This window comes from Cuculus canorus, chromosome 1, assembly GCF_017976375.1.
Source record: "Cuculus canorus isolate bCucCan1 chromosome 1, bCucCan1.pri, whole genome shotgun sequence".
In the NCBI taxonomy this organism is placed as follows: Eukaryota; Metazoa; Chordata; class Aves; order Cuculiformes; family Cuculidae; genus Cuculus; species Cuculus canorus.
Window position 1 is genome coordinate 50,508,342 of NC_071401.1, and position 26,109 is coordinate 50,534,450.

Consider the following 26,109-nt stretch of genomic DNA (forward strand, 5'->3'; position numbering starts at 1 on the left):
GAGAAGAGCTAAACTGGCAGTAAATCAATCATATGAACAAAGTACACATGCACGTATCTGTTTGGGTTGGTTTGTGGGTTCATTTTTCACCTACAAACCAGGTTTAATTCACTGAACCAACACAGTCTTCTACCAAAGTCAGCATACAGTGACCTTACAGTTGCTAAGAAAACCTCACCAGTAAAGGAAAGATAGGACTGTGGCAACAGCTCCTCAAGATTAAAGCCATTAATCTCCGGTCAGAGCAAACCGTCACAGAGAAATGACTCAAAAAGAGAGCACCCATTCTCCAGGTCTCAAGTTCTCTTGTCTGTCTCATACCACAAGCAGCATCCATGCAGCTGCGCAGCCATCAGTTCAGGAACCATATCAGCTGAAAACAGATGAGGGGACAAGGGGTGCTTAGAGGAGTGTTGAGGGACAGCCCCTACAAGAGACAGTGGCAGAGGTGACAACTAAAGAAATACACCAGCACCCAGCATATAATGAGGTGCACAGAGGAAAGTGTGCAGAAACGGTGCAGGCAGGACTGAATGATGCGGGATGCCTGAAGTGACATTTGTGGCAAGATGGCTGTGGCAATGAATCACTAACAAGCAAGAACTGGGGGTTACAGAGGTACTGCCATGGCAATGATGGTATGATCAACACCAGAGGTGGTTGCAGTCTATAGCTGCAAGGAATACTCAAAGAAGTGGTCAAACACAGGAATGAGTAGCCCAGAGAGGCTGGGAAGTCTCCATCCTTGAAGATGTCCCCAACCAAGCTGTTGCAGTTGATCCTTTGAGATAAGGCCTAGATCTCCAGAGATACCTTCCAAACTCATTTACTCTATACCTCCAAATGCAGAAATTCTAGATTATCATCATCTTTGCCAAGTGAGGAGGGTTACAACAACCAACAGCGTAAAGAACTTTGCATAACCCTTGTTAAAACACAAAACCCTCTTGCCTGCCTGGGATAAAGGGATATGGATCTTCCTGCTCAATCTCAAAGCATCTATTTGTTTAAGATAAGACCCTAGTCATACTGATATTTCTTCTCTAATAACTGGTGGTGGTGTTGTCTCTAACCATTTCATTCTACCTCTGTACTAAAGTATGTTCTTCCATTAGCTGTGGAGACAGAAGTGATATCTATTAGTGCAATGAAATAATTGTTTTAAACAAAAAATCCTGTCCAAACGTTCCCACCTCTGAAAGACAAGCTCATCCAATTATATTAGGAGGTCACCACGGGATGCAGCACAAGGCTCAGAAAACACAGCCGGAGGCAAGCAGGGACAAGAAGGAACTCCCCACACCAGCACTACTGCAAAAGCACTTGGGAGAAGCAGCTAGTCTGAAAGAAGGACAATGAAGTATATACATGCACTACATATACACTATAATGCCCTCCCATCAGCTGATTTGAGCAAGCATTAGTGTACATATGGGATTAACAACATCAGACAACACAGCCGCAGTAAAAGCTATAGCTTCACAGAATTCTGTTAAGCACTACTGTCTTATCTTCTTCACTATTTATTTGTAGAAGGATGCATGTAATAGTGCTACTAATAGAAAATGTTATTTAAATCTTGCATACAGTTCCTTGGAGAGAACTAATTACCCTGCAATGAAAGATAACTAGCTCTTACAGCTGCCTACTGAGAGAAGTCCAATACACTGCATTTAAGTAAATGAAAAATTCATTGACTTTTTCCTTAGGGAAGTGTTCTAAGAAAATTTTGAGGTTTGGTTTTTTTTTCTGTATGTGCTAACAACTGATCTAGTTCTTTGGTACTTACATAGTTCCCCCTCCAATTTCTACTTATGCTCAACTAATACAATGGAGTTTACATTAGATATTACAAGCAGAGATGTGTGTGATTGTCCTTTTAAATCGTGGATGTTGAAATAAAGTTAAGAAACAAGACTCAGGTGATTTTGTAGCCAAACAATGGAAAAATATTACTCAAAGATAATACATTTAGGAGTAATGAGAGTTGTATATATAAATTCTGATTTTCCAGCAAACCCTGTTCTTGGTCTCACATATTCCTACATGAGTCAAACAAGCAGATTTGGTCCCTAGGTTTTATTTTTAAACAGAAGGCAAATAACTACATGTGATCATCAACAGCATTAAACATTACAAAAGTTTCAAACTATTTTAAGGCTGTGTATATTTTACTTCTTGGTTAGCATGTGGAAAGAAGTGGAACTGGGCATATTTAAATCTATCAAACAAAATGTGACGGAACAGTGGGTTTATGACACTCAATGCTACAGCTTCTGGATAACAACCTCTCATTATCTTGGAATCATAAATAAAGCAAGTCAATAATATGTATTGGTATGTAGTACTAGAGGATTCGTAGGTGCTTATCGTGCAGCAATCTGAGATCCCCTTGTGGCCCTGCTCTACAAGAACTACAACCATTCCAAGTTCAACAATGTACTATGACAAAAACACCTATGATAAATTCAGGCTGAGAGAGTTGGAGTTGTCAGGCTGAAAGAGTTTGGATTGTTCAGCCTGGAGAAGAGAAGGCTCCAAGAAAATCTCATAGCAACCTTCCAGTACCTGAAGGGGGCTGCCAGAAAGCTGGGGAGGGACTTTCTACAAAGGCACATAGTGATATGTGATGAGGGGGAACAGCTTTAAGTTGGAAAGGGGAAGATTTAGACCAGACATTAGGAAGAAATTCTTCACAATGAGGATAGTGAGACGCTGGCAGAGGTTGCCCAAGGGAAGTTGTGGCTGCCTCATCCCTGGAGGTGCTCCAGGCCAGGTTAGATGGGGCCTCAGACAGCCTGATCTAGTGGGACGTGTCCCTGCCCATAGCAGGAGGATTGGAACTGGATGATCTTTAAGGTCCTTTCGCCAATCCAACCCATTTCATAATTCTAAAACCTCTGGATCAGAAAGATAATTTTGGTCTGGTGGCTAAGGGTAGAACAGCTTTTTGGAACATAGACAATGAGTTCCTCCCACCTCCTTCCCAACAGATGGGCCTGAGAGTTGGAGAGTCTGGCTTCATTCCTGATACAAAGTAATTAGGCAAACAAATCTGGATCCTGTAAATAAGCATGTGCTTGAAATTAAGCATGCTTAAACAGTTGCAGGATGAGGGCTTAAATTTCAAAATCCTAGCCTGTAGAGGAAATCAGCCTGTTAGATAGCAGCAATCTTACTGAAAAGTTGACATTTCTTTTCAGAGGCTCCTAACAGAAATGGTCAGCAAGGGGTGAGAGAAACTTCTGTATGCAGAGACTGGTCAATTACCCAATCATTTTTTTAATGCAAATAGATATCTCGAGAGTGCTTAAGATGGTAAATAAGACCACAGTACCCTGGAAAACATTTTCTATTTCAGCTAAGTTACATGAAAATGGTGAAATGCTACAAATTATAGAAGCCCAACCTCTAGTTTATTCTCTGGGCTAAAATTACTTGGAAATTCTTAGCAGACTGGATTTGCAAATTGGATGTTAAAAACTATGTGCGACTAAATTATGTTCCTCAAAGCTACAGGAAAAAACATAATACTTAAAATTCAAGGCAGAATATACTCAGGTTCACAGCTAAAAAGAAGCTATAGGTATATACAAAAGGTGACACCTACAGAAAATTACTTTGTAGCTTCATCTGGAGCAAATACACCAGAAGTTTCTTATGCTGCTTTATACCCATCATCATTGCATAAGACGTGTAAGGGACACATCCTGGATTGAAACAGACTGCCTTCAAACAGCTTTTGAGGTGGTGAAGGAGATGGCAGATTCTCTCTTGCAACCAGGAGAAAGAATGAAACGAGAAGAGACCACGAGAAACACAAAGGGACACAGGATGTCACAGCAGCTACTACAAACACACAAACTCCTGAAAGCATGGTTTTATAGTCTCGAAGTTTCTTTGACGTCCACGTCATCGTCTGCTAACAATAACAGGTAGCAGTAAGGGGCTTGTTCTGACGGGTCAAAGAGGGAATGAAGAGGACATTTAATTGCCATAGGCTAGAAGTGCCGAACCACAATAGCCAAGTTGATCCAGCGCACATTCTGCCATAAAATTGGGGTCCTGACCTCCAGGCTTTTCATTTTTCATACCCAGTCCACTGCATTTTGCTGGTGCTAGCACTACTTCTCTTTCTGGATTACTTTTAAGCTTGCTCCAGACAACTACATAAATAGTCCCAGCATAAGGGAGATGGCAGGAACATGTGACCAGGGCCAACACCTCCTTGAGATCATGGAGAGTTTACACAAATATCCACAAGATGGAAGAGGGTATTATGTCTCCCTTGCTTTTCAGGAGCAACCCAGGTACCACCGTCAGCATGACCTACAGCAGGACTCGAAATATTCTCTGGAGTCCCAGGAGAAAAGCAGGCTAGAACAGCAAGGAATTTACTATGCAAGCTCTGTATCATCCTCCTAAAAAGTAACTAGAGTCTGATCATTTAAATAGCTAGAATGATTAACATTGGCTGTTAATCACTTGTTAAAATAACATCTTTCCCTAGTTCCAAAGATGCCTTTCATCAGGTGAGAGGTGTGAGGGATCTGCTCCACAACGGAGATTATGATGAGCTCAGTTATTGCTGAAAAGTATTTCCATGCTGGCAGAACAACTTCCCCAGGGCTCATCCTTAAGGCACTCCTGAATCTTCACTGAAACACAACATACAAAAAGTCTCAAACTGATGCAAAGCAAGCATGATATTCCAAACATAAAGGATTGGCTTGGCAATGTTTTAAAACAAGTAAGAATCACCACTTCTAGTGGGAAATACTTTATTTTGAATGCGGTGCCACAACGCTATGTACACTACTCCAATATAGGATTTCATTAACAGCTCGTAGGCAAGTTAAATTTATTCCTTTCCAATGCCAAAATTTCAGTCTGTGCATATTTTCTAACAAAAACAATCTGGAGTGTATTTATTAGCCTCTGCATATAAAATTGATGCTCATCATCTCTCCCAACAAATTCTAAATTCAAAACCAAAAAAAATCACAACTCAATGACTACTGACAAGAAAGCAAGAGGTAGCAGCTATGCAGAACTAAAAAAGAATTAGCTAATCTGACAGAAGATACTCACATATAGAAAACAGCTTATGAATTAGAGGCAGTGCTTGAGGTGGATATTTTTTTGAAGAATGAACAAAGATCCTGGCTCCCAAAATTTTCAATACAGAGAAGAAATGCAAAAGTAAGGAACTCATTAACTCATGTCTGGAATAAATCATCGTTTTCACTCTCAGTATATAAATATATATTTTTTAAAATATCAAAAATATTATGTATAGGAAGGGGAAGTTCCAAAAATACAGAAACTAGGACCATTACTATCACTCTTTCCATGCAACTCTGGCCTCTAATTTTAAGGACTGCAGTCCAGATACCAAGGTCCCTAACCCTGTATGTTTTTTTATGAACTAATATCAAGAGCTTAAACTTTAAGAAAACAAAACCAAAGCTATGTTAAGTAGTCTCTCAAGCTTATATTACACCGTAGATTAAAATTTAGAAAATTCTTCACCTTTGTTGTTTGCATTTTTAACAAGGTTTCTGCTGTAAAAGGAATGCATAAGACTCTTCCTATTGGGAGAAACTCTACAAGTAAGCTAGAAAAGAGGACAGGTAACTTCAAAATGCCTGTATGTTTGAATACTACTCTGCCCAGCCACAAGGGCGCGCTGCCTTTCTCCATCCTCAAAATAACGGTGCAGGCTGAGACTTTTTTGTGGGTGCAGGGATTAAACGTTTCCCGATTTAGAGCCCCAGGCTTTTCTTCCTCATTTATTTTTAACTTACTCCCTTCTATTTTCTTTTAGATGCTAACAGAATTAGAAGAAGGGGAAAAGGCATAAACCAGCCTTTCACTACCCATGCGCTTAAGACATGTAGCGCAATGGGGGTTTGGTGAGTATAATTGGGTTCTCTGGCCTCTGTCCTAATACAGCTAGAGTCAGATATTAGTGATACTGTAATATAATTATGTTTACCGTACTTTGAAATATCTACCATCACACTTAAACAGTGTCATTTAAGCATTAAACAGTCAAAAATGCAACTGATGTTACAATCTAGTTGTTTCAATCTTTGAAGTAAATTCTTGTATCACTCCAGGACTATGTTTTCACTGCTATTTATTCTTCAGCATCACATCAGAAAATACAGGTAGCTGTCATGGTGCAAAGAGCAAATCTCTTCCATAGCAGATGTATGAATGGTTCATACAAAAGTTCTTGCTGCTCACAAAATGAGAGCTATATTCACTGTATAGATCTCAAGTTCTTCTTCCAAAGTATTATATATCCACTGGTTTATAAGCATATATATTTAATAGGTATTTTACGCTTTTGCTGTCTTATGCCTATTATCTCATTGGTCCATTTATAATACTGCCTCATGAACAGGATGAATACACTGGTGAAAAGACGGCTTCTGTTTTACTCACTCATATGGAGCTCCAACTCCACAATTAATCTAGAACCCATTATTTTAATCTCTGAAGAAAAATTAATTTGACGATGCTTTAGTATATTAAATATTCTTCTCTTGGTCTGACTAGATACACCATTTACACATATTACAATATGCTTTTGTAATCCACAGAGTACACGGATCTCCACACGTACTTCCCAACAGTCAGTTTAATTTTTTTTAAAAAGGCGTGGAGAATTAAGACCCTTAAGTATTGTACAGAAACAACACTATCACCCAGCACATGCCAGCTGCCTTAGTAATGGAAAATGACAGTATATAAACAGCTTAGACTTTTTTAAATCACCATGACACATCTGAGCAGTTTCAAAACCCCCTGCAAGATCACACTGGATCCTTGTTTTAAGAAAGTGTCTCTGTTTATTGGCCATTACTAAGCGGATAATATAGCTGAATGCAAAATTCCTTTAAAGTACACAATTAAAAAAAAAAAAGAGACATCAACTATTTCATGCCTCAAAGTCATCATTCCAGAGATTTCTGACAATTTTAAGACTAAGGTTCGGGTTTTAGTTTGCAGTTGTACAGCATACTTGATCAATCTCAATTTTGGCATAATTAACACACAGTTACTACATTAAAATGACACCTGTAGTTCTGACTGTATCCTTCAGAATATGGTCCAATACACACATGACACTTCAGGCTTTCAGACCATGACAAAGGCCAAACTCCAACTATCTTTTCATTTACAGGAATACAAGATCAAAACCTGTATCTTATAATCAAAAAGGCGAGTAAGAAATTCAAACTCTTAATCGTAACAATTATTTTACTTCACTCATTTTCACTCAGCTACCACAGGACAGCAGGCCATAAAGTTTTATTTATCCATGCTGAAATCTAATCATTATCTAGCTTTTTCTTTCGCCAAGTTCCAGCTCCATTTCAACTCCTCTAACTTATCCCTGTGGTAGCTTCTCTGTCCAAATATTTTAGGAAAGTTTGTCATTCCAAGAATGGTATCAAATCATCAGATTTTATTGCACTCTAATAGAGCAAGATACAAACACACTACACTAGAAAATCCTTGAAAGGGAATAATACTTTACAATTCAAGAATGCTGTTTTCTTTCACTACTTTTTAGATGCAGTTGCAATGGCTGCAGTTGCATAGTATTGTGTATCGAGACTGATGTGCCATTACATGACATTGAGAATACCTGGCACTATAAATATTTCATTCATGGAGTCACATTCAACAGAAAACCATTCCCACACTGATTGATAATGCAGACTTTATAGGAATTAGCTGAACCGGAATCTTCACACAAACAAGAACTCTTAGGGGGCTGGGGTTGGGTTAATTTCCAGCTGTTCTTCTGCTGCTCTTTACCCGACTAAGTTTCGTCCACAAATTTCCTACTCTCCAGTTCTGTGGAATATCAACTATGAAAACAGATTTGTGTGTTTCTCCTAAATCTTACAGTATTCAAACTGAAAAACAAAACAGACTCAAGGCGTAGAGGGAAAGAGATTTGGGTCGAACTGCAAGAAGTGTTGAAGTCCTTACAAACAATACTTTTTCCACAGAAACTTGGTACAGACTTCAGTTCATGCATGAACATACTGCATGATACTTTATCCTTACAATTTTAGTCTGTAGTGGAAAATTCAAATGGCAAGTTCAAAGAAAAATAGTTCTGTAGTTTTCTGCCACTTGGAGCTATAAAAATAGCCTGAATTATATTCAAAAACGTAACAAGCTAATACATAGTAACAGCACTTCCATAGACACAATATCTGTACTCAATTCTTTAAGCTGTCCCTTACAGATTTTTTTATGCTGTAAGGTATGCAGTGTCAGGTTTTACCTTTTATTTTTTTAAACAACAGCAAATGTTTTAAGCATTAAGTATTTTACATTAGAAGAACAGATACTGCACTTAACACATTTAAGTTGCATTCGAGAGGAAAAGCGTTCACAAAAGCAACAGGCAAATCACCAGAAATAAGCAAAGCAAAACCACTCTAGGAAATCAAATACAATTTTATTTTCAAGGGAATCTTTAGCTTCTTGCCATAGGAGCTGTTTGAACCTCCCATCCCTTTAATTGTGGAGGCTACTTAAGAAATTCTATGTCAGTCAGGACCAACACTGAAATACAACTATAGCAGTCCACTTTCAAAATTCTTGAAAACCCATTTAAGGATATCAGTAGGGGGTAAATTAAAGCTGTATGCATTAGGAAGCTAATAATTTGAAAAATGTACAGGGGCAATGAACCCTGAAGTTATCAAGCACTGAAACGACTAGAAAAGTGTTTTGTATAGTTGGAAGTAACTAAATACGGAAAGGCTGTTGTAAAAAAAAAAGTACAATTATAATTTACCACACAACCTAACAATATTAACATCTGAAGTGTAACGAAATATTGTAGATAAGAAATTAATGTTTTGCTGTACACACTTTTTGTTATATGAATATACCAGTAGGTATAGTGGAAAGGCAGAGCTAGCCTACACGGTAGCAGAACTCAAACTGCCCTTCATTCACTCTTCATGAACACTGTTATTTGAATAAACTTTTGTCAAATTCTAATTTTATCGGACTCAAGACTTCCACTCCAAACATTTCTTGCATGAAAATCTCTCTTAGCATCTGCAATAAGGCTAGAACTTTAAGGCAAACAACTAGGAAGAGTTGTAACACTTTAAATTGTTGTTTAAAAGGAGTTTCACACAAACTGGAGGACTTTAATCAACAACTCTCAAACTGGAACAGAAGCCACGCTGTATCACACCAAGCACGATACCATAAGTAACCCCTTTACCATTCTCGTGAAAGTTAACTCGTTTTATTTCACGAGCCACTGAAAATCTCAGTTAGCACAACTTCCTAGAGAATTTGAGAGCCTAGCTGTTAGGTATTACGAAAACTCATTCTAACCATAGCACGCTCCACCCACTGGACACCAGATCCAAACATCAATGCCTACACACACAAGACACAAATGAAAGCAGGCTTCATTTGAATATTTTTATCTTTTGGATAACTTGCTCTTAAAAAACCTGATGCTATTTTAGCATAAGATTAAGCACAGCTTGCCAGCAAGATGCCTTGCCTGAAAATCTGGGCAAGGAACTTATAAATTACAGACAGAGTAAATTAAATTGAAGTTCTCTGGGTAGGATAGGTGAAAGCACCACTGTAGCACACCTGTCTGCCTTTGAAAAGCAAATTTACACATTGGATTCCTGAGGCCTTGTTGTGCCAAGTAGCATGTTCTACATACACACACATGCATGCACTTTCAGCTTTCGCACATGCAAAGCTCAATGTTTGTAGTTGGGCTGCCCCAAAATAGTCCTTTACCAAAAGAGGTCATAGTTAGATAAGTCCTGTAGCATTTCTATTGTACATCTAGGTTATTAAAAGATAATTCCCTAAATAAAAGTATCAGTCTTACAAAATTCAACTGTTTCAGTTCAGTACCACCTTAAAACAACGTTCTCCAAAACATAAAAATATGTACTGGAAAGACGAGATTGCAGTATCCCTTACAGATGTTATTCGCTGGCTTCCTAAAAGATGCAGAAACTTATGCATACTTACTGTCCTCCAAAGACTGAAAATTAAGTCAAGTTTTGGGTCACAAACTAACGTCTAGAGTACCATGTCACATGTATTACTTGAATTGCGCAACTTCAGCATGTCTTTCAAATATTGCCGTATTGTCTGCGTGGGTGTTGAATTCACTAGCTGCCTACTAGCATAAATCTCCTTGAAGACAAATATGATTATGGACTACAACAGTTTGGCTGACAAGAGTGCCTCTCACTTCTAATTCAAAATTTGGTCTAAGAACAACTCCCTCTACAGAAAGATAAAAGCAACCAACCTGCAGGACCTTTTTTTTTTTTTTTTAAATTTTGAGGTCAGATCCTGTTCCAACAATAGAAGAATCATTAATCTCCTCAAAGCTACCTTTGGTGCAGTAACAGCTTTGCCCAAGCATTCACAGTTATAAACAATTCCTACCAGATCACACACAGGTAGCTACAAACACCACAGCTCTTGCTCAATAAAGAAAAGGATCAAAGCATCAAAAAAGCCACAACATCCAGAAAGCAAACAGTTCGCCTGCCTCTAAGCACTGCACAGCCCTGCACACAACTACATACAGTAGACAGCTCCTTAGAGTACAACTTAATCTTACTTAAATGACAAGGGCAGCAGCACACACAATAGCCACCACTTGTTTAGTTAGCCATCAGGAACCACATTCAGCCAGGCAGCAGCAGATCAGAGCTAGAGGACCTATTAAGTAGACACTGAACTCCCACCCCAGAAGCCTGCCCCTCCATAAATTTGCGAGAGGGAATCTTAACTGGGTCTTTATCCTTTTCCTGTTCGATCTATTCAGAACCACAGTCCAACACTTAGACGTGAAGCTGCAAATATTTTACAACAGTTACCACCGAAAAAAAACAAAACTAAAGCTATTCTAACATGCAAAATGTTCTCCCCAGCCTTGTGCAAGCTCCACTCTGTCATCCTCCTGACTGTTTGGGGTTTTTTTTGCTGGTTTCAATATCTTTTCCATACTCAGTTTCAAGTATCTCCAGCTTTTTGAAGGAGTAAAAAACACGCAAGTTTCCTAAGCTCAAGGCAAAGTATTTGTCACAACTTTGCTTAGCAAAAAGCATAGTTTCCCCAGTTTATTTTATTACTAACTGTGAAAAACATCTTGGCTCAATCAGAAAGTGTTTTTCCAGCAACACAGATCACTGCCTGTTAGCTCAAACTACTAGTTGTCTAGTCAGTCTCAATCATCTGAGGTTCTGAATTACCACTTTATATTCCTTCTATGTATTAGCACAGTGCTGAAGGTATTCCTCTTGCCAGACAACCCAAGAAGTAGCTATTTTCCAAACTGACAATAGGAAATCCAAATTTGACCAAGACAGCTATGAAAATATTTCTAGCGTGTGAAAAATATTCAAATGACTACTTTCTGCAAACCTTCTCATTTAAATACATGCACCTAGTGTTCAGATAGGCTAATAAAAGGGTTCACAAGTTCTTACACAATGAACTGGCAGGTTTTATTCATAAGAACGTTCTGGAATATCTTTTGCTGGTTTTCTCCTCATTCTAAATGTTTAATGCATTCCCCATCCCCAAACTGTATAATAAGCAGCTTGAATATAAACAGTGTTCACAATACCTTCGAGAGACCGGGCAAGAGTAAGCATCAGAGCTCTTTTGCTAGAGCTCTGAAGAACATGTCAGTATGATCCTAACGGGCATCTGGAATAAAAATGCTTAGTTGCCTGTGTACATATGTAAATTTAGCAATACCTATCCTTTCGGACAGAAAATATATGCAGAACTCTACAAAGGAATGTATAATTCCACACTATAAGTTTCTGTGTAGTGCTCTGCAAATAGTTAGGGCAGATTAGGAAATAGCAAGAATATCACTCCATCAAGAATATGTTCAGTAAATCATATGGTTTTATCACTGAACTAAGCAGTTGTCAGATGAAAATATCAGTTTTCCCCCAAAAGCTAGCAACTTTTGTCTTGCATCTCAATTGCCAACCACAATGCTACTGCATTCCAATACACACGTATTTGCCATTACAGCAGTGAACTGCAGACACCTTCATGCCAAGACAAGTCAGTATTGGATGATGCAGAGAGGAAAAAAGGGCAAGAGCAAGTATTCAGAGATCCCTATCACCATAATCCGACAGCAGGAAACTGTACAGCCCATAAGATCATTTGTTTCCAGGACTCACTGCATAAGCATTACTTTCCTGTGCCACCTCTGACTAACTAACCTGGTTGGGATGCCTAATGTACCACATTTTCATATTAAGAGAAGGCCCGCCAGGAAAGGAATTTTGAGGAAAATGACTATAAAAGGTAGTTAAAAAGAGATGTTTGATGGTAAAACCTACCTGAAGTAACCTAACCTTTCTAGACATCATCATCACATTTTCTTGCTGCTCCATGAATTACTAATCAGTGACCCACTGGAAACTTCGGCACCCACTGAAAAGCCTGGCAGGGTATTTGGCTTTCAATTCTTCTGCTCAGTTTATTCCCAACACAAATATATTCATCAGGCTTAGAAACAACTCTTGAAAAAGGGCAGCCACTCAGCAATGAAATGTAAATTACTGACATGTGCTAAAACCTGGACTTGCCACTGCTAATGAGCACGTTAAAGGAAAAAAAGCTCACTAGATATTACTGCAACCTTTCCACTTAACCCTATGTGTACTGAAAGCCAGAATCTATCAATTAAAGAACCCATCTCAGTGAGACACTGTTCAGCAGACATATGCTTCCTGCACAACTCTGATGTAGGAATTATGAAGCTGGACAAATGTGTAAAAAGCCATCAAGAATATGCTCACATGGACAGCAGCCTTGTTTTTAATCTGAGTTATGAAATTGTCCCAGAGGCCAGTTAAAAAAAATCATATACATCCCAACATACCTAAGTTGTTAAGTCTACAAAATTCATGGTGACAAATCTTAGGAGAGCACATAAAACATGGTTCACTATGAAAACACAGTGTTAGGAACTCAATTTCCAGTAACTTTTCCCTTCCTGTTATGCTCACAAGGGGTTTAGACGCCAAAAAAATTCTCCATACAGTAATGGCCAGAATCAGGGAAAATACCTTTCCCTCAATAGCATCCGTGCAATAAAAGCCCCACAATATACTGTCACTCCAAGTTACAAAAGCTTTTAATGATTCAAACCAGCAATGCTGCAAGAAGCAACTATAAACCTACATTCTCAAAGTGGAAGAGAACATGTAGTGAGAACCATTTGCCCCACTTCTGTTTTTTGGTGTATGAAGGAAATCATTTAAAGACTATTTTATTAAGTTCCTGAAATGCTTCTATTATATGCTTACCAAAAGCATTAGGCATCATAAACAGAAGGTGCACAGAACTGATTTTGAAAACTTAATTTAGGCTGATTTAGGTACATAATTTAAGTACCTAAATCCCTCTCAGTAAGGTTTCTGTTAAATGCTAATTCAGCTATTAGCAGGCTAAAATGCTGTCAATTCAGTTGCTTATTTTCCCCTCTTAACTCCCTATACTCCATTCCCAAGTTATCCTCCCTTTGAGTTTTGCTCCATTTCTAGTCAGGTGGAAACTCCTTAACTTCATTCTACCAGAATCAACTACATTAGCTTAAAGACTTTAACAGGGGATTCCGGAGCAGGGAGGAGGAAGGCATGTCATTTAAATGAAGATGTTTTTAACAGAACAGGGCTTGAAAGTGACCACCGTCACTCCAGTACATCCAAGGAGAGCAATAAATCCTTATGGGAACAGACAAGAGCAGTCACTGGGAGCAGTTCTCTTCAACCAGGTTGGTGACAGTCAGGAGAGCAGTCTGACCACAAGCTACTAACCTGATCCTCAGAACCTGAACACATGGGTTGGCAATCAGGGAGCAAATAAGAAGCAGATGCTAGGTTCTACACAGAACAGATCAGTTAACTTTAGGAAAACAATTTTAGTACTTGTATTAATTCAAAACTTCATTGTTGACAACAATCACACTGCCAAGTATCTTAGCTATTTTCCCCAAAACACATGCATAGCTCCAGCAGGAACTGCTCAGTCAGTGCAGTATTATAAGTTATCAGTGCTAAAGAAACCTCACCTAGACAAGTCATATTTGTAAGCCCGTCTCCAGATAGAATTAAAGATAAAAGATAAAAGACAAATGCATTCGTAATAATGCATAGAAAGTCTTTTAAAGTTCCAGACAACTATTTAAAATATTTACAAAATAAATCACTAAACACAATTAGGCAGCTGCAAATCGTTTATTAAGTTCTTGCTCTTACCTGGGGGTCATCATTCCTGTTTCATTGGCTAAAGGCTTAAATTGACAAAAACTTAGAAACCAGGTAAAACACTATCAAATAGTGATTATGTTGGTATGCCTTCATAGATTTTTTTGTTTGTTTGCTTGAGCACTTCTTTGAGGAAAGGCTGAGAGAGCTGGGACTGTTCAGCCTGTAGAAGAGAGGGCTCAGAGGGATCTCTGTTTGTAAGTACCTAAAAGGAGGGCACAAAGAAGATGAAGCCAGGCTGTGCTCACTGGTGCCCAGCAACACAAACACAAGCAATGGGCACAACCTGAAACACAGGAGGATCCCTCTGAACATTGGGAAACACTTTTTTACTGTGAGGGTAGCCAAGCACTGGCACAGGCTGGCAAGCCAGGTTGTGGAGCATCCATCCTTGGAGATACTGAAGCACCACCTGGACATGGTCCTGACAACCAACTCTGGGTGGCCCTGCTTGAGCAGAGGGGCTGAACCAGACGACCTCCAGAAGTCCCTTCCAAACCCAACCATTCTGCTGAAATGGAGACTGTATTTGGTATTTACAGCATAAACCGGGTCTAACTGCACTATGCATTCAACAACTATACAGTAAAAATAAACCAGACTGAAGACACTGTAACGAATTAGAAGATATTAACTGAAAGGCTATGAAGTTAAAGGCACTTTAAACAGTTTAAATATCACAAAATGATATTTAACTCTGACATGCCTGAATATAGCTTGCCCTATATCCTTTACAGCTCCTGCCATTGCTGTAACTAGTAGATCTATGCAACAGTAAAAAAATAAAACTAAACTTTCCCATGTTTCAATGCACTTTCAGTAACCAATCACGCCTGGCATATTAACAGTGATCCTTTCAACACAGAGGTTCTCATAGACTGCAGAAAACAATGACTCCAGAGAGGCTAGACAACAACCTCCTGCCCAGAAAGCAATTCTAAAACAAGTGAATCCTGTCATATACGGAACAAACAAGCAGGTTAAAGTCTTGTTGCTGTAGAAGCTATCCAAAAACATTTCAACACTTTACAGTAGCAATATAACATACCATACAGGCATTAAATTCCTACAGAAAAGTTTTAATCAAGATAGATACATAAGAGGAACCAAAATAGGAGCATAATATAAAAATTCTAAGTTTATAGAACTTTAAGATCAAGATCTACTAATTCAACACGATCTTCAGTTTTAATTTCGAGAAAATACTTCAATTAAGATCACAGCCAACATACACACTGAAAAACAAAGCCCCTCCCAAAGTGTCTGTCTGGTGCAGAAGACGAGGTCATCTTTTAGAAGCATACTAATAGAAAGCCTTTCAGCTACTATCTTTTTCCACAGCTAATGTAAAAAAATCACTCAAATGCCTGGAAGCTGCCAGTGATGATCCTCCCTTCATAAAGCTTGTTCCTGGTCTCAGTAGAATGGTCAAGTATCGGAATCTGGTCTAAAAGTGTCAGAAAACAGAAGACATCACTCCCTTAAAAGTCAAACCAGAAAAGCCAGACAAAGGGTGTGAATTAGGAATGAAGACTCAGTAGATCGCCTCCACTCTTGAGCCACTAAAATAAAGGAAGACAAATACATAGTATCACTTATTTTAATGTGTCAAGCTAAACACTTCTACAGGTAAATACAGGTAAAAACTTTTCTCCTTCCCTCAAAAGTAATTACCTCCCCACCTTAGAATGAAAGGCATTATTATGTTTACATCCTCCTTCATGCAACACAATTATCAATAACAAAAGCCCTTCTGCATAAAAACACAATGCTATAAGACATCTTTCTCAGCTGGTAAAAAGTAACTTCAGTAGGCAGACTTTGGTTTGTAACTTGATGCAATTAGTTTTCAACTATGGAAGAAAACAGAGGATAAAATAGAATTGGGAAAGGGAAAATGGTTCTATACTACATCATTGCTTCAATGTATTTAAACTCTGTACTAATACACAAAACATCCTACACTAAGTTGCATTCATCTAAAGTCAGAATTTTATTGACATGCTTATTTTAGGAAGAATATATAGGCATCCTTACACATTCAATCTGCAGTGTAAAACTATGGAAAACAGATCATCCAATGCTTTCAAAAACATTACTTGTTAAAATGCAGGCAAGAAGTGATTACTAAGGAAGCATATTAGAAAGATTTCTTTACTGAAAGAGTGGTGAGGCATTGGGACAGGCTGCCCAGGGAAGTGGTGGAGTCTCCATCCCTGGAGGTGTTCAGAAAACCTGGAGACGGGGCACTTCAAGACATGGTTTAGTGGGCATGGGAGTGCTGCACTGATGGTTGGACTTTCTGATCTTAGAGGTCTTTTCCAACCTCAATGATTCTATGATACTATGAAAAGTAAACTAAAAAACACAGGGCAACAGGAGTTCTTATTTCAAAGACTTCAGTTAACTGTTCATGTCTACTCTAACTCCATAGTTATGAATAGGACATTTAAAACTTGTTTGGAAACAGTGAAGGACATAACATTTGCAAGGTTATCACATCAGCTTACATCAGTTATACTAGGACAAATCAACAAATCACCTTAGCTCAGAATGAACAAAGTTCACCATAACCAGACAAGCTTTTGTGTTGTTGCAAATCGGTAGTTGAAAAAAAAGGCAGAAAGTTAAAGGAAATAATTTTACCCACAAAGAATTACAGCATTATGCTTGCAAGCCTTCTGTTACTGCAATAAGGAAAACCAGAGGTATATGCAGTTGTTAATCTAACTGCAACCGTGGAAACAGAGCACAAAGTTTTTATTCTCACAACCCAACACTGACAGAGGAAGAAAGAGGACAGAATAAAGCACTTCAGAAACAACACGAAGGATTCCTGTAAGCCTGGAAATAAATGCAGTGACACTGCATGTCAAGAAATAATGACTTTTTACAAGTCAGGATTCTACAAATCCCTTCATATGCAGAGCCACACACCCTAATAAGTATGTCAGAGTGCTGCTGTTAAAAAGAATCTTATGGGAAATATTAAATGACTTATGGTAGCCCAGATAGGCAAAACAATCCCATACAATCTTTAACCACATGCACAGCATAAATCATTCTAGAAGCCATGCAAGCCCATAATTCATCGACTGAGTCTCAAGTTGCCAGACATTATTATTTGAAGAGGTTTTGTGTTTGTCCTTTTTCTAAGAACAGCAGCACATAGTAAGGCTTTCACCACTTTAAGAAAATACATAGCTTTAAGACACAAGTTAAAAACAAAGGCTTACTCTAAGTGCAAAGCAAATACAAATAGGTCAAATCTGCCATATCAGAGGAAGTTGCCTAATCAGGAGATCAAGAAAAACGGTAAGATTTTGGCTTTTAGGCAAGACTCAAAATAGAAGAACATCTTTGTCACAAGTCTTTAGCAAAACACCACCTTGCATCTCTAAATACAAGCATGCAGGTTACACACACGTATATCCACAAGACCTGCAGATATGCACCCTGAGACTTGTTTGGGGTTTAAGTCTAGACATAAGCCTGCACTTGAAAAAAAGTAGTCTAGCTACATAACTGCAGCTGCTGAAGATAAAGATTTGGAAGCTGCAATACAACAGAACCAGCACTGATTTGTTCTTTAGCAGAGGCAACCCTGAACAAGACACTGATGACAATGTAAGCTGTCATATGCTTCTAGCAAAGGTCTACAAAGTTTTTTAAAACAGTAAAGGAGTAATACAGCCTTCCCACTTTCACTCCAGGAAGTGTCTAAGCAGACAGTTAAGGTGACAATTTCATTTTCTTAGCTAACATGCACTAGCAGAGGACTAGTAATGCCTGACAAATACTTCCCATGATTTAATACAATGCACTATTTGACCCTCCTATGATTTCACACCACCCAACTGCAGATTTGGAGATTTTTTTTTTTTATTCTTCTATTTAATACCAAGTAAACTTTTTTCATACAAGCAACATCCAAAAGCATTCTGCCTCAGAACAGTAAGAAATCTCACCCATCTACATTACAGACTCGGAGGCAAAGTTTTTGTGGGGAGCAAACTGGTGACCTATTCACCCAAACGAATCCATTGCCTAACCCTTTATCAGACAGTAGGGAGACTGTCTCCTGTCTCCATCAAAGCACCTTAAGCCACTATGGGCAGTGGTGGCAGGCACTTAGCTATTTTGGTAGGTAATGACCTACTATGCATTGCAGGGCAGTAAAAAACTTACACTAAGCAGAGCAGCTCTGTATTCTTCAAAAAAGCGGGGCAGAATCTCTATCAAAAGCTTGACAAGCTTCCAAAGCTGCCTTTTTTTCAACCACCATTTCACAATTTGGTAAGCACAAACACTAACCAGTCACTTGAATTGCCAAGTAGGAAACCAACACAAGGATCATACAATATGCTTCTCCAAAACGTAATGTTCATTCAATCACGATAAATAACACCATAACTTGCTTACAGATAAAGCCATGCACAACAATTGTAATGAAACACTGCTGTCACTAAGAGTTTACTTTAAGAGGTGACAATCCCAATTATAATAGCTGTGCATAGGGCTACAGATCCACCTGCACTAAGTTCTTCACAGATCAGAAGAGCTCCCTTATATGTAAGATTAGAAATGCTGTTCTTAGTTTCACCTTTTCCATCTCAGACTTAACAGCCACTTACAAATACATGATCAACTATTTCCATAAACATTGTTCTCCCATTTATTTCAGACAATACGTTGTTTGGTTATTTAATTCCACCAGGAATGTTAATCTAGCTTCAAAGATAAATAGTGCTGGTTGCTTTGTTCCCCCCCTTAATCATTCTGAACAGTAGTTGCTAGGGCACAAAAGATGCACAAAAATAGGTGTCAGTAGGAACTCCAAAAGGGTCCGTATCTTAATATAAAACTGAGCCCTTTTGTCCCACCATGTTTACAGCTTCTGTTGCAAGGAGAGAATTTTGGCAAAGGGTAGTAGCTGGGTTTTTTTAGCATCATGAAACAGGGCATCAGGATAGTACTGTCAAGGCTGCGTTCAACTGAAAATAAATTCTGTAAGCTGGTGTTGTTCATACTAGACTTCAAAGGAATACATTCATTTAGCTGGTTTTTGGTTTTTTGTTGTTTTTTTTTTTTTAAACAGCAGCTTCCCCAGGGACTTTCGTGGCAAAGGGGGGAAGGACAAGTTCATTTGTGCGCTCTTTTAATCGAAAGGGGGAAAACTGATCTTCTTAAGAGCAACTGCAACACCAAGTCATCATGCATCAAGGTCTAAGCTTCCAACCACTATCAGTAAGCAAAAACTACAAGATTAAGACTCCTACCTGCTAATATCAGCTTAACCACAGGAAGAAGCAGTGACACCGGAATGACTGTGCAACCCGCTCACATGCTTCTTTCTTACTATTTCCTCCCTCACTCCCTTCTTCATCCAAGTAAGGAAAGAGGGCAAAAAAAGTCACTGGGACCATGGGCCAACCCCAAACTATTTGACACATGAAGAGACCTGACTCAGCACTCCCATCCTCACCACAACAGCCAGAGGTTTCTAAGCAGGGAAAAGAAAAACAGCAATTTGAGCAAAATATATTTTTCAACAATAGGCCAGTCAAAAGGCTCACTTTAGTCTCAGGGCTTTCTCCTTGACAAATATCAAAGGTCTGCTGCAGACAGCAGAGATGATAGAGCTTCCCAGAAAGGGTCCGCATTAATTTCATATGACGGGAAACATTAAGCAAGCTAACTCAAATACAGATGTCACCAGCAAATTCTTCTAAAACACGGAACAAATTGTTTTTGCAGCTCTACAAAGCATCTGGCAAAAGATAATAGCAATTTCTGCCCCCTTCTCCACCCCAAAGTGAGTGCACCTTTAGATGTATGTCAATGCTTAATATTGAGTGATTCCTTGAAGGAAGTAAGCTGCTTACAGGCAAATATACATGCATTCATTAACTACAAGTAACAAATTACATACTAAGTTTTACAACTTCAATGTACAGATAATTTTTATAATGACAGGAATTTAATATTTTAATTATATTAAATATTAAATATATTAAATATTATATTTTAATTATATTAAATATATTTAATATATTAATATTTTATAATGACTGCAAGGAGTTCCAAGTTGGACAACTCAAATTTCTGAATTAAAATTAGAATTCAGAGTAAGACTCTAAGGAACTACATTCACTTGTACAAAATCATGTTTTATTATCAGCATTACCTCTAAAGGTTTTCAAAAGATTTCACTCCAAAATATCAATCTTCAAGAAACCGATCTTAAGATTCGGGAAACCTTTGACAGACTCCCTTGCTGTTAAGTGCCATGGATCCCTTTTCTGTCAATCATCAGCAGCAACCAGAATAGACACATCAAGAGGGGACTGAATGCAACAACTTTTTTATTGGATCACAATGAACAACATGCCAGATATTCACTCACTGATTGCGTTTCGGAAATTTTGTTTTGGAAACAAGGGATCATTTACTTGTGCTCTCCCACATTCTAAAAGGGAACAATAAGTTTCTAAAGAAGAAAAAAAATAAAGACTAGTAATTTTCAATACTCTAAATGTATCCATCAAATTCTTCACAAGGACTGTCTATAGCTGTGTGCTATTCCATGAATCATTTAAGCAATAATGAACAAAAAAGACATGCTTTTGTTCAAATCACGCACAGTGGGATTACATGTGAACTGACCCTCCATGCGTTAATTGAAGACAAAGCTTTGCTTTGAGGTCATTACCGCTCTTACAGGCGGGTTGGCAAGTTTAGAAAGTTTAGCGTATTTCTCCATTGCTGAATCTATGTAGTTTGTTTTAAAAGCACAGATGCATACCAGGAAACAAGGCAAGGTTTCAGAAGTTCCATCACTACTTGCAGCGTGAAAGAACAAAATACTCTATGTGCAAAGAAAGGGACAGGAGAAAAAACAGACCAAAACTACATCTTTGGCAACTTTGCAGCAGTTTTGTAACATGTTATAGGTTTTAACAAAGAAAAGAAACAGCAGGTAAGTTTTCCTCCTAAATATATTAAACAGACTGTCTTGAAAAAAAACACAAGCAGCCCTCAGTGATAAAAAGACAGATCATTTCACCAATTCTCACTAGGGGTTTGATATTCTAGAGCCACTGACAAAGAAACACGATTATGTCTTAATTGAGCCTTTAAATAGTGAATTTCAGAAAGCAAATTAGAACTACCTTGTTTTATTACATTTTTAGAGAACAGAACGCACGGGGCTTCTGAAACAATTAAAAACTATTTTGAGACTGTAGCACCAACTCAAACTTGAACATGTTTCTAGTCACTACGTTATTTCAGGAATTCAATGTTCCAAGGATGTAGCTGAAAAAATTAGAAATAGGAAGGGGGAGGGGATCTAGAGAAACGTACATACTACCCCCATTTCTGCTTAATCCTGCCAAAAAAAAGCATTCCAGATCGTCATGTCACCAATACTGTAATTTACAACACCATATAATAACCAGACTAGTAGGAAATGTGCCTAGTTTAGGGCAACAACTATCAAATTACAAACTTTGGCAGAAAAATATAAAGCAAAAATAGCATGAGCAAGCACTTGATTTTCATTATTTTTTTTTTTATTTAAAGAAAACAGGAACTGTCAACTAAAACCAGTCATCCTGCTGGTCTAATCTAGTGGGAACACAATTTGTTATAAATTAAGCCAGGAATCTTCCCTCTAAAAAGAGGCTCTGATACATGAAGCAGAACAGTGATGAAAGAAAGCTGCTAAACTGCATGAAAATAACATGTAAGAGATTACTCCAGATTTGGTAAATCCTGGCAAACGCCAAGTGTTTAGAATTCCTTTCAACTTTAACATCACCATCACCCAGCAACCAGCAGGATGCATTCAGCACCACACAGAACCTGCACTTGTTTTTATCTGGCAGCTTTCAAAAAAGCAGAGACTGCAAAATGTAAGAATTTGAGATTTCATTCCCAAATTATCTCCTTAATGAGAAGGTGGTATTCTCAAGCACCAAATAAACTAAAGAGAGGAAGGGTCTGCATTACAATTAGAACTTAAGCCAAAAGGGACATAAGTCAAAGAAAAGTGAAAATAATAGGTATTCCACAAATGTTAATAGAAGAGCTATCATTTTGTAGAATCGCGTTCATTTTTTTACCTTTAATCAAAAGTGCAAATAACTCAAAAGCAGCAACAGATTTATCTTACTGCCTGTAAAAAGATGTTTTTCCCATCTATGTGGTTCATTTACCCCATAACAAATCCAGTAGCTGCAACAGTTTTTTACTGGAAATTGCTATGTAATAAGTGCTTGTCCTTACTTCCAGTGAAACCAACAGATCACATGTCATTGCCTGCATTGACTACACATACAGCTTCCACTCAGGCCTTTGCTAAAACACTGCACATCTAACTTTCTCCTAGCACTGCTGCATGAAAGATTTTGGACAAAAAACAAATCCGTGAAAAGGTCATATACCAGTTGCTGGGATATATAAAAACCCCACCAAAGTAAAGAGGTTGCAGATAATAATTTCCATAAATTCAGACATGAAGTGAAAACAGCACCCTCTTGACTCTTGGTTGCTCTCAGGGAATGCAGCTCCACAATACGTGACCACCAGCAGAGAGGCCAGTTTTTAAACAGCTTTCTATTCCCATCCTGAAAGTGCAGTTCAGCACACCTTCTCAGGGCTGCTGATACAGCTGTTCACCAGCTGTGCTATGAATCACTACAATGATCACTTAAAGACAGATACTTTTAATCTACATCATTTCAGCGACCCAGTTTTACAGGGCAGCCTCATAAACAGTACATGCACAAGTGAAAATGCCAAAAGGTTCTTACATACTCAGTAAACTCCTTACACCCTCAGTAAACTTCTTAATAACAGGCACCTCCCCTTTTCCCAAAAAAAACAAAGGCTGCAACTACACCCTCAAAATGCAAGAAATCCACAGGCACAGAATGCATGCTGAAGTCTCCTGTCTTAAGGTCTTTCAGATCTGCCTTAAACTGGTATCTTAATTACTCAGATACCTTGGAATGAGTATGTCACACAGTGCATCATTCACAACCAAGCAAATAGAAATAACTTACCAAACGTCTAGCAAATTCTTTATTTTCTGAAAGAAATCCATATCCTGGGTGTACCTTAAAAATAAAAGGTTAAAGCTGATTGAGTTCTGAAGCCAGGTACCAAACTTGCTACTTTTTCAGACACTGAGGGAGGTGAAGTAGACCACTAGGTATTTAAATTAGTTGAAAACCTTAGGAAATTGTCCTAATGCACTAATTTCTATCCCAAGTCAAGCTGCAAAGACTCAGTGGTTGTCATTTCTGAAACAAGTATTCCTTCACTGGGGAGCGACAGACACTCCCTCTGTTGTTGTGCCTTCCACTCTTTTTAACTGCGGGAAAAAGATTCTCATTGCAGACTTCCAATGTAAGGACTCATCCACACTCTTCTCACTATAAAGCACTCCTCATCCCAAAATACTTCTAGCACCGATCACAGCAGTGGTCTTAAGGCCATAGCCATAAGCCTTCTACCGCTAGCGACCTTTGCTGGAGAATGTAATTCACTGTCTCATTAGTCTAAGTCACACATCTTTACGTGCCTAGTTTGTTTACACCCCAACATACACCAAGCTTAATTACTTGAGAGGAGTGTGAGAAAGTTTGTTTTATTTTACACAATTCACATAAGACCTGTAATCCAATATGCTCAGACTAAGTATAAGCCTTTTTGTTCGCCTCTTTTAAAGAGGCTAAACAACTGGGTTTCGTATTCAGAAACCCATAGGAAAGGAAAGAGTTTCTTTATAGGGAAGTTTTTGGCCCCTGAAAACACTACCAGAACATCTTTGAAAGAAATTACGATTTAATCAAAACTGTTTCAGGGTAATTAGCGTTGCTCAAATTAAAATAAAAACTGATAGGTGTATAAGTGCTCTGTGTACAGTAGCTCTGAATAATACATTTATTTCACTGACAGAACAAAGAACATTAGGCATATGAACATGTCTACACATTAGTTTTTCCGACCAATGCCTGTTAAGCTTTGAATCTCTGGCCAATTTGGAAGGAGACAGGCAGAATAGCCCACATTTACACACACAAGCTAACATGCATTTTGTAAGCATTCTGAAACAAAATAACTACGGGATGCACCATTTACCTTACCTTCCTGCAAATAACATTTATATAATCTAGAAAGTGATTCCAACTAAGTTTAAACAAAATCCTTTTTGGGCACACTTTGTAAAACATTCAAAAAAGCCATTATGGCATATAAAGGGTTAGTGCTCAAAACTAATTGGGATTTTTTTTTTTTTTTCCCTTCAGCAAATTTGGAAATGAACTGAAGCTGCTCCCTGGTGTGAAAGCTGAATCCAGCAGCCACCTGCAGGATCAGCAACCAATGCTGCCAGATGCTACAAAGCCTTTGATTTCCAGTAGCGATTTCGGACACATTTAACTCATGTGACATGAACTAACTGGAATAGCATATTCAATCACTTCCCCTCCCCTACACCTTTAAAAAAAAAACCCACAAACTCTGGCTTTTCTGCTTTCTATATATGAAACAGCTGCAGCAGATAGACTCATTCAGACTCACAGCTTGGGCCCTGGTTTTCTTAATGACTTCCATGATGGCATCCATGTTGAGGTAGCTTTTGCTGGTGGGAGCTGGGCCAACGCAGACAGCTTCATCCGCCATTTGCACATGAACCTGAAGAGGCAATATTCTGCATTAACAGATGCTCCCAGCAAAAATAATTACCATCACCCTGAAATAGGCACACAAATCTGATTGTTTTGAAGATAATTTACATACCATAACCACTCTAAAATACACACTGAAATTAACAATGACATAGGAGAACACACACGATAACATTAAATCTCATTTCATTTAACTCTGTGTTTAAGTCACTGTCAAAATGCTTTATTATTCTACTATTATTTTGAATTTGATTAAATAAAATCACGGCAAATATAATTTCAGCTTCCTATACTCATCATCTATATGTAAATTCAGAATAAAAACTACTTTGTTACATGTAACGGGGGTAGCCTAATATCTTAATACTTAATAACAAACATTCATGACCAGTTCTAAGCAGGCTCCCCAGGAAGTTGGGGATAATTAGAGTGAATTGAATGAAGGGATGCAGTGAGTGTCCCTGCACAGCATCAGGTCAGCACCATGCACAAATTAAAGCCTATGACTTCAGAGTTCAATATCACTACACGTGAACCAGAAAATCTTGAGAATTATTTAAGCAGGCTCATGTTTGATTCCTAATCCATTGTACCCTCATTTATATGCATTTGCCAAACTTTTTTTAGTCAAATGTGAACTATACAAAGTGAATAATCACTTCCCACATTTTACCAGGAATAAGAACTAGCTTGGTTTGAAGTTAGAAGTTTGAAGTCTACTTACAACTCATACGCACACTTACCTTGAAGAAAAAGTTAAACTTTAATTAGGTTAGTTTTCAACACGTTTTCGGAGTTCAGAATACTTTTCCTTTGAAGTAAAATAAACACAGATCCAAGAAACAAAACAGGTTTTCCTCATTCTGCTCTCCTTTTGTAAGCTCCTTTTCAGTATGTAAAGAAATCACGTCATTGCTTAAACTGTGTAAGATTATATTAGCTATGTGTCAGTAAGATTTATTTATACTGACTGTTTGACATTTCCAATGCATACTAAAAGTTATTTTTATGAAGTATTTCATATCATCTTCAGTATTTGATAATATAGTTTTAAAAGAATATTCCTTTAG

At 38.1% G+C, this 26,109-nt stretch overlaps 1 protein-coding gene across 1 annotated transcript in view; it reads right to left on the bottom strand.

Annotated features, from left to right (window-relative positions):
- Positions 1–26,109, bottom strand: part of PCCA (propionyl-CoA carboxylase subunit alpha) — a 289,809-nt gene that overhangs the window by 221,268 nt on the left and 42,432 nt on the right. The window contains exons 5-6 of the mRNA XM_054064867.1: positions 24,933–25,046; positions 23,411–23,464 (exon numbers count right to left, since the gene is read on the bottom strand). Of these exons, the coding sequence (XP_053920842.1) occupies positions 23,411–23,464; positions 24,933–25,046 (168 nt within the window). The remainder of the gene's footprint in view (positions 1–23,410; positions 23,465–24,932; positions 25,047–26,109) is intronic.